Source organism: Pyxicephalus adspersus, chromosome 5, assembly GCF_032062135.1.
Source record: "Pyxicephalus adspersus chromosome 5, UCB_Pads_2.0, whole genome shotgun sequence".
NCBI classification, from domain to species: domain Eukaryota; kingdom Metazoa; phylum Chordata; class Amphibia; order Anura; family Pyxicephalidae; genus Pyxicephalus; species Pyxicephalus adspersus.
Genome location: NC_092862.1, coordinates 124,920,957 through 124,931,185, shown reverse-complemented (window position 1 = coordinate 124,931,185; position 10,229 = coordinate 124,920,957). Strand labels below are relative to the sequence as shown.

General features: G+C 37.6%; 1 protein-coding gene across 1 annotated transcript in view; it reads left to right on the top strand.

The window, feature by feature from the left end:
• The window catches only part of PITRM1 (pitrilysin metallopeptidase 1), a gene marked incomplete in the record, with an annotated part of 43,572 nt that overhangs the window by 30,521 nt on the left and 2,822 nt on the right, over positions 1 to 10,229 (top strand). Inside the window, 14 exon segments of the mRNA XM_072412631.1 lie at positions 266 to 400; positions 782 to 920; positions 1,765 to 1,881; positions 2,494 to 2,623; positions 3,070 to 3,190; positions 4,140 to 4,216; positions 5,391 to 5,556; positions 5,919 to 6,019; positions 6,532 to 6,652; positions 7,221 to 7,283; positions 7,740 to 7,852; positions 8,490 to 8,615; positions 8,715 to 8,860; positions 9,573 to 9,675. Of these exon segments, the coding sequence (XP_072268732.1) occupies positions 266 to 400; positions 782 to 920; positions 1,765 to 1,881; positions 2,494 to 2,623; positions 3,070 to 3,190; positions 4,140 to 4,216; positions 5,391 to 5,556; positions 5,919 to 6,019; positions 6,532 to 6,652; positions 7,221 to 7,283; positions 7,740 to 7,852; positions 8,490 to 8,615; positions 8,715 to 8,860; positions 9,573 to 9,675 (1,658 nt within the window).

Here is a 10,229-nt window from a genome sequence, read left to right as displayed (position 1 = left end):
TTAGAAAGAATGATTTTTTAGGGGAACAGTGACTTTTAATGCAAGCTCGCCAGTGTAAAGCTGCCGGAGATGCGCGGCTCCGGTTGCAAGCTTTTTCAGTTGCTGAATAGCGCGACGGCGTACGATTTCGGATCGCGAATACGAATGCGCGAGCGATCATCCGATTCTGCTTGATGAATCAGGGGCACTGTGTCAAGTCAAGAGCTGAAGTTGGTAAAGTATGTTTATATTTAATATTTTAAACTTTGTTTTCTGTTTTCGAAAGTTTTTAGCATCCAGCTGGAACCATGATGTTGATCCAGTTGAAATGCTGAAATTGGGAGAGAAAATCAGTCGATTTAGACAGTGTATTGAGGAAAACCCAACTTTCCTTCAGGAGAAGGTCAAACAGCATTTTCAGGTAATTATGTGTATGATTGAAGTACAAACTGTTAAGCTAGGTACACACCTGCAATAATTATAATTAGAAAACGAATGACTAACGATTATACACGATTATTTTGAACAATCATATTGTGCACAATTCTGTACATGTTGTAACAATACGATAATTATTTCAAGTGTGTACGGAGCTTTAATCTTTGCACAGATATGGTCTACCGTGACGTTTGTCTATGTAAAGTCCTGTTCCAGGGATGCTTTAAGTTAGCTGGTTTACATGTTAAGTAATAGAAACATTAACTGGATCATTTATTTGTGCTAAGTACTTCAGAGTTATGCTGTGACCTGACCTCCCTTATATATTCATCTTTGGTTTTTTCAATATTTGTCCTGTTTTCAGAACAACCTGCACAGAATGGTATTGACCATGAGCCCTGATGAAGAATATTGCAAGAAACAAGCAGAGCTTGAATATGAAAAACTGAACCAAAAAGTCAAAGCTTTGTCTGAAGAAGAAAAAAAAAACATTTATGAAAAAGGTTACCTGGATAAATTACACGTCTATTTACACTTTTAGTTTATAGGCGAAGCTTAATGAAATGACTCAACTTCTAGCTTCTTATGTCTCTCAAGAACTGCTATGCAAGGAGTTGGCTTCTGCTAACCCTTTACTCTCACTTTTATTAGCTCTAATTTGTCCATTTGTATTCTAAGTGAAGTTAAAAAAAAAAAAAAGGTTCTAGTAGCTGATTTGTAGAGCAGATAATCTCCCCAACCAAGTTCTAGGTAAAAAAATCCACCAAACCTAAAATTGCCACATATTGCCTACCCTCTTTTTGGACTGCTAATTAAAGTGACTTTGTTGACAATTGCAGCAATTGAGAGACATTCCCAAAGTATAAAATACCTCTCATTGTGCCACCAATTGCCCCCCAAAAACATTCAGTCAGTGATGTGGAAAATAGTATTGTTATTTTTATACTAATGAGGAGATTGGGGAACACATATCCACCCTCTTCTGTGTGGCTTATCATTTTTAAATTATTGTATAACTAGTTCTGCAAGCTTTTTATTATGCATTTTTTGCCTATCCTTATAAAGACAGGGTTAGTATATTTAGGGATGTGCGGTTCCCCATTTATAACTCCAAGCTACAAATGATCCCATTTTTATGATTGTCATTAAGTCTTCCAAGCTTTTCAAACATCAACATATTAAGAAGTGTCAATTACTATTTTCAAGTGGGCAGTACAGAGTTAGCATTTCTTCATGTTGCTACAAAAACCATAAACACTTAACAAAAATCTATTTTTTAGCCCCCTATTTTTGCATTGTTTCTTTTTGTATTAAATGTATTGTAGTAAATCTGCTCCTTTTTCACAGGTTTAGAATTACTGCGCCTTCAATCTGAGCCTCAGGATGTCTCATGCCTCCCTGCCCTTAAAGTGTCAGACATTGAGCCCACCATCCCTCACACAGAGGTGGAACTGGCATATGCAGGTTAGTAAAGAATTCCGATTATTGCTGTAACCATAGAAAATTTAATTTTTTGGACAGTTTGATTTCTTCTAGTAGATTTAATTAAAAATTGTACATTTTTATTTTAACCTGAATTCTTCCACCATCGTGATGTGGTTTTCCTAACATAGGAGCCTAAAGCCTGCAACATAATGATGCTCATGGAAAACTGTAGTTAGTGAGACCCTCATACTAGTTTTACTGTCTGTATGTCAAAATCTGCCTTTATAACTAAAAGAATTGTACAACTGCCACTGTACTAGATACCACTTTTAAAAAATTAATGTGCCAAACCTGTTTCTGCCTTGTGAAGAAAGCTTTGAATTTTGTTTACAGCAGGTGCAACAACCAGTCTACCTTGACATATCTGCTTTTAGAATAATGGTCAGAAGTCATGTAACCCCGCCTCTCCCATGCAAGTTGTTGAGCTGCAGGCTGTAAATTACTAAAACCCTTATCCTTCATTTGCTATTGCTTTATAAAAAAAAACCTAGGTCTGAACAAATTGGCTGGGGCACTTGAATATAAATGGTCTGTAAATTTGTGGTTTTGACTTTGGTTTGCTTTTCTGTCTGTGATGTTTTTATGCTGCAGGTGAGATTCCTATCCAGTACTGTGCCCAGCCTACAAATGGCATGGTGTATTTCCGAGCAGTTTCAAGCCTTAACACTCTTCCTGAAGAGCTGAAGCCCTATGTGCCCCTATTCTGCTCTGTTGTCACCAAGTAAGTGTTCTTCTCAAACAATGTGGCTGTTGTTTATATGGCCTACTTGCTATAGTGCATATGATGTTTTTAAATAGGTGTGTTGATGTATCTTGAAAGGATTCAGAAAATGTTACATTTAAGGAAACCTGTGAAAATATAAATATTTTTTTATTATTGTGATCTGGGCACCTATTGGATGACACTGCTGGTTCTGAAATAGAAGTCCTACACCTATGAATATAAATGATGGACATTAGGCTATGGGGAAAATATAGGTTTTTTGGCTTTACCCTCTGCACAGGCAGCAAGAGCTAGATTTGCTTTGAAGGCTTACTTATGTGAAATGCATATCAATATACTTTCATTGTGTTACTGCGTGAATTGATGACACTATTTTTTGTACTCAGTTGATGTTCTCAGTCGATTTTTTTCCTCTTCTTGGTCACTGATTGTGTTTTGTGCAGGATGGGCTGTGGTGTGTACAATTACAGAGAACAGGCACAGCAGATGGAGTTGACTACTGGAGGTATGACTGTCTGTCCTCACATTACACCAGACGACTCCAATCTGGACACATATGAACAGGTGAATTATTTAAGTAAAGCTCATTTTAGTAAATCTTACTGACATCTTTTATTTCCAGATTAAAAAAATTAAACTGGAAAACCAGTTAGTGTATATATTCTAAGAGAATTTAGGGGCTCTTTTGAGTAGTGCACATTTGCAGGCCAGCTTCCCACCCGCTTTAACTGGTACAGAAAAGTAATTTTGCATGCTGGGTTGGAGTTGCTGGGGCTGTCTACAGAAAAGAGAGGTAGCTTGGTTTTTTATTACATAGCCTTTCTTTATATAACATACAAGGAGGATACCATTCAAAGGCTCTGACATTAGGTCATGGAATTGAATTACAATGGGTAATTCAGATTTGGGGTCTCTGGGATGTTGAAGGGTGGAATACAGGTATGTGTAGGAAGCCCTAAAAGTCTACTTTGAACTCATTGTTAGGCCCAGTAGAAGTACACTTTTTAAGAATGTGTTGCTTGCTTTGCTTGCTCTAATTGCTGCTGACCTAGCCAGTATGAACTCAGGCACTGAAATTTTGCTTTTCCACCCAACTTTCTAAAGATTTTTAGTTTCTGAAGTCTCTAAGAGAGGTCCAAGATAGCTATCACGGAATATATTTAGGTTAGCAAATATCTGTAAAGTGTTTACATCTATGTTCACAAATAGTACAAACTGAGTAATATGTATTATATAATATTTTATTTGGTTTATATGAATTTTTAGATTATATACTCGCTCCCATCATGCTTGGATTTCCAGCAGCTGCAATGCACAGTTTGAGTAGTGTTTTCTTCCTTGTATGTCTTATCTCCAGGGCAGGTGCAATTTTCTAGCATGCTGAAGCTGATGTGTTGTTGGGTACAGACAGCAGTGTTCAAATAGACACAAAACAGGGATGCTGCAGAACATATTTTGATACTGTTATTGTTTTCTTTTCTTGGTTCATTTTGAATGTTTTCCCTTTCTCTAGGGTGTTCTGTTTTCATCATCATGCTTGGACAGAAATACACCTGACATGATGCATTTGTGGAGCGAGATCTTTACCAAGTATGTATACTCAATGGCAGTCAGGGTTATTACATTTAGCCATACTCATTTGCTTAACCTCCTGGGCTGTAACCCCAAGTGTGGCTCAAAGTAAAAATAAACAGCTGAAAGCAGTAACCGCAAGCCACACTCGGGGTAGCTAAAAAAATTAAAAAATAAAACCTGGTCCACTGGTGGCATCCAGGGTCCTGCCCATCTGTCCCCCGGCTAGTGCGCTGACGTTCCCCAGGAGTTCCCGGTGATGTTGGTGCGGGAGCGTAGCAAGAAATTCAAATTATTTTGTATTGGATTCAATCCAAAATAACTGTATTGAATCCAATACAAAGTAATCATTATATAAAGGGGGTGCTGAGAAGTTCCTTGCTTTGCCCCCTTCCAGATGAAATGGAAAAATGAGTGTGGGGGCATATGACAGCCTATAATCTTAGTATGTAACTGTGCAAATATCGGCACAAGCAAATTTCACGTCGTTGGAGTTAGGGGCCATCATGAAGTTTTTTTTTTTTCTCCAGGGAAAGTCAGCAAAATACATTCTTTAATGAGATGTCACAAATACTTGGGGAGAAGTGTCTTTCCTTTCCCTGGAGAAACAAAATCTTCATGACGGCCCGTAACTCCAAGGACATGAAACTTGCTTGTGCCTCTGCCATCACAGCTTCTCACTAAAAGAAAAACAGTGCATTAGCACACATCCTCGTTGATTTTACACCTACATTTGTTTTGCGAAAACTATTTTTGATTGGTAGGGTTCAACCATTTTTTTTTCTCCATTAGGAAGTCACCTAGTAGGTGTACTAGGTGTTCACATATTTCTTTGGTTAAAAAATATCGGAGTCACGCTGCACATGACGCTAATGGGTATGCTGTATGTAACATGACTTAATCTCTCATGTTACTACTAAGGCACAGATGTGTAAGAGGATATCTGGTATGCAGTAAACTCCTAACAAGTGTTTCCCCTGGTGAAATGTTATGTTCTTTAGACCTTGATTTCTGCTATTTCTCTCTAATCATATGCAATGCCCCGGTTCGACTCATTTTCATTTGTACTAATCCCAAATGGAAATCTTTATCAGCCTAATGAATATTGCCTGTAGAGCTTTACTACACTACTACTAGAAACCTTAGTCTAAGGTTAGTGTTTTAATGTACAGTTCTTGCTTTTTTCTCTTAGTCCTCGTTTTGATGATGAGGAGCGATTGCGAGTTTTAGTGAAGATGATTGCTCAGGATATGTCTAATGGAATACCAGATTCTGGACACCTATATGCTCAAGTTCGTGCAAGCAGAACACTCTCACCAGCTGGAGAATTGCATGAACTCTTCAGAGGAATGGATCAGGTATGGAGATCTTTTACTGCACCCACACCCTGGAGAACACCGCGTCATGGAATGTATGTCAAAAAGAGCAATGTGATTAGGAAAGCTGTCTCCCCCCCCCCCACCCCTTTTGTTTTTACATAACTTCTATAGAAGTGAATAGACCATAGCTTGTCATCAAAGTTCTGTGAATTAAGAACATACTGCATATACTGTAAATGAGCATGTTTTTTTTTTTTAGAATATAGAATATTGTGTGGCCGTTCTACTTGGAAGTAAATGGATAGACATCAATAATGTGTTGTATTATCTGCATTTTATTTTCTACAGGGTGTTTATCATCACATTCAAAAGTTACAATTAAAAAAATGTCCTTTATCTAGGTCAGAATGATGAAACGGATAGCAGAGATGCCTGATTTGGGATCGATACTGCGAAAGTTATCGCGGATTCGCAAATACTTACTGTTGAGCGATAACATAAGGTAAAATGAAAATCTTTATTAATGTGGACTAAATTATGTGTAAACCTTTTATATCGATATGTCATAAAAGAAGCCTGTGTAGAATAAATGGCACACAGTCAACAGTTCTGCCCACATACACACAAGTCATATTCTCTAAATAAATATCTTAATATACATAACCTGTAATACCCTATCATAGTAGTGGAAATCTGCAGGTATCTTTTAAAGGCACATCGCAGCTAGTAGTGTTGAATACTGAAATTGCATTCAAGCTCCTTTATCTATCTTAGGTGACATCTACCGACGATACTCCACATCCATTATAAAATTGTCTTTAACTTTCACTGTGATTGATCCTTCTATTACTATCCAGAGAACATTCTTTAGGCATGGTTTTTGTAGAAGAGCCAGGACCTTAGATAGAGAAATATCACAGATATCCGTAAGGGATTCGGCCCACTTACATCAACTTTTCTTTAATGTACTGGTAGCTTTGTAGGTGTTAAAATATTGCTTTTATTTCCTAACAGGTGTTCCCTAAATTCCACGCCTCAGCAGATGTCAGCAGCTTCAAAAGAGGTGGAGCACTTTTTAGCTGGAATTCACAGGAATAAAAAAGAACGCAAGTCTGTCCGACCTTATATAATAGAGGTATTTGATGTTTATCATGAAAATAACCTATGTATTGAACTTGTCTGCTGTAAAAAGTATGGCAAACAAAGCAAGTGTTTTCCATAATTGAATTGGGGAATACATCAGACTACTGAGTTGTATGTAAGTTGTAAGTTCTGCCTCCTATACGCTGTACTCATCAGTACGCAATATAATGGCTGATTTCCTTAAAATCATTTTTGTTTTGGACTTCTGTATAATAGAAAGTATAGCACACAAAGCCTTCCCCTAAGCAGATGGACACTAAGCAGGAGGCTACATTCCATCCTCTATAGCAGTACCTCTCATGATGTGGGATTTGGTGACCTGAAAGTAACCTTTGTACTGGCATTAGTTCCTGTCCCTTTTGCTGAATATATTCTTTTTCTATTATGTTTTTCTGCTTTCTGAGGGCTTACACCAAGTAATCTAGACTTCTGGCACTGCTATGTGATGTTCATACGTACAACAATAACATTTCAATGAATGGACCTTAGCTAGATAACACACGTTACGTTTGATTATAGTACATCTTAATAATACTGTTTTTCTCTGTTTCATTTTCCAGAAGTCTTTAAATCCTTCATGTGGAAATGATGCTTCTGGAAAAGGTTCCAGAAAGCTGGTTTGTGTAAGTAATCTTGGGGTAAAAATAGTATTTCTAAGCTGTCTTTTGTATGATGGGATCTTCGTTATTTAAAGTCTCTTGTATGCTTGCTTATCTTACGTGTGTAATTTCCAGTTTGAATGACAATTGTGCAGCGTATTAGAAACTGCTACAAAATGCATTTTTGTATCTCTTGCATGAAACAAAAAAATGTTTAGGCCAATTTTTAAAAGCATCTGTGTGAGCCTCAAAGAGGGAAAATGTTTTTTGCAGTCTTTGCTACAGTCTATTTCTGTTTGTTTGACTGGATATCCCACTTAGCAGACTATTTAACTCTTTTAACTGGTTGTGCATCTCCATCCAAAACTAGTGTGTACTATTTAGTATACACACAGTCTGATCTGAAAGTAATCATTGTTTTATATAAGTTGGGTGTATGTGCATACAGTTAAATATTCATGTGTCCTTTTTTTCCATTAGGACCCTACTTTCAAGCCTTGTCAGATGAAGACACACTTCTCTTTGCCTTTTCCAGTAAACTACATTGGTGAATGTGTACGGGCTGTGCCATACAGCCATCCTGAATATGCCAGGTAAATGTTGTATTGCCCAATGCTTTATTTTAATGTCTGAGGATTTATTTATATTATAGTAAAATATGATCCTTTCATCTAAGTTTCCATCTATTTTTTATTATTTAAATATACCTTTTTTTTGGAATGGCCCCTTGTAACAGCACTGCATACTAATATGTTTTCAGATTGTACGGGAACAATTTTTCTAAACTACTATTAGCTTTAGACTACATAGTAGTAGTTTAAATTGAGTGGATGGGTTAGGCTGGAAAATAGTCTCCCCCACCTTACAAATGTAATTAAATTTGTTTCTTTCATAATCATATCTTTTTGTTAGTAAATGTGCCAACCCTTTATAGTTGTCTAATCCACCTCCATTCATTATTTGGCCTTTATGGCAATGTTTATTAGTTTATCAGTGGTAAATGTTGACACCATGTGATGTTGCAGTCATTTTTTATAGTAATTAATATATGGTGTTGTGTATGTGTGTGTGTGTGTGTGTGTGTATATATATATATATATATATATATATATATATATATATATATAAAAATATAAATTAGGAAATAGGGAAAAAAAGCAATTAATTTATTTTCTGTTTTTTTTTTTTTGGCTGCTGGAAATTATATTTTATTTTATCTTTTCATCTCAGCCTCCGTGTACTTGCACGGGTTATGACCGCAAAATTTCTACATGGGGAGATCCGAGAAAAGGGAGGAGCTTATGGTGGAGGTGCCAAACTTAATTTTGATGGTATTTTTACCTTCTATTCCTATAGGTAAGATTATCCCATGTTTTTTAATATTAGCCAAGTACTTTTTAAAATGGGTTTATAGTTTTTGGAAACCAAGGCTAAACACACCTATACTTCTTTTAGGGATCCAAATTCCATGGCAACATTGTCCAGTTTTAGTAAGGCAGTAGACTGGGCAAGGTCTGGAAAGTTCAGTCAGCAGGACATAGATGAAGCCAAGCTCTCTGTGTTTTCAGCTGTGGATTCGCCTATTGCACCTTCAGACAAAGGTACCTCTGGTTTTCATGGTTTAAAGTTACCCTTGCGTCCATTTTTTAACTTATAATATTAATTAAAATTACCTAGCTTCTCTTTGTGGCCAATAGCTCAACCAGCCACTACTACTTAAATCTAAGTAACTTCCAAGCACTCTTTGGGTTTAGGCCCGGGACACCTGCTACACCCTCTTAAGTCTAAGCCCTACCCACCTGGTAGAAAATTGACTGTAAGTTCTACTCACCTACCAATTCCCTGTGTATCTAATATCCCACCACCCTGCCATCCCCTAATTTTGAGAGCCATTTGTTTTGTTTTTTTAACTCTCCTAGTAGTGCTGCACAGAGGTTATGCCATAGGTACATGTGTTTATCAGGCAGACAAAAACCATCGTCTATAAAGTACCTAGGAAACAAAAACCTCTTTGCTGGTAATAGGAGACAATATGGGTATGGCTGCCTAGGCTTTAAGTCATATGAAGGTGTAAGCCATCTGCAGTTTTTTTGCTATTCTGGGGAATAGGTTTATTGATCCCAAAATGATGTTAATTGGTAATTTTTAAATAACATTTATAGTCAAGTGTTGAAGTGTTGATAGTGCTTCTTCCGAATACATTTTATGTCCTTGCATATGTCTAACTATTAGATGCAATGTAAACAAAAATGAGGCTTGTAACAAATTCTTAGTATCCCTTGAGCTATTTTATTTCTTTCCCCTTTATTTTAGGTATGACTCTGTTTCTCAGTGGTATAAGTGATGAGATGAAGCAGAAGCACAGAGAACAACTGTTTGCTGTCAGCCACACAGACCTGGTTAATGTTGCCAGCAAGTAAGTCACTTCTTGCAAACAAATGTCACCCAGCATTTGTCCCAAGTATCCTTACTGAGCAGATCTTATACCTCCCTTTCTAGACTCAAAGGGCTTTGGATCTTTCCTGTGGGAATCTATTAGCTTTTTGAGAGACTTTTTTTTACACACTGTATACCGATTATCCAACACAATAAAACTACCTGCCTTTTTTTATGTCTAAATTTTGCCCCAAAACATCTCTGCCTCATCGAAATATTGGGCCTGATTTAACCCCCTTAGCGGTATTCCCGAGTGTGACTCGGGGTGGAAAAAATTGCAAAAAGCGGTAATCCCGAGTCACACTCGGGGTACCTTTGAGGGTCCCTCTTACCTTATCCCCGCGCTCCAGCGGCGATCTCACGATCCCGCTGTGATGGCGGGGCGCTTCCCCGGTCGGGGGGCGTGGCCGGGCGGGAAATTTAAAAGCAGATTATGGAGTAATCTGCTTTTAAATACCGCCCGGGTCCCCACCACCCCGATGCACGCATCTGCAGTTAGATGCGATGCACCATGCAGGATTTCTGCTTGGTGCA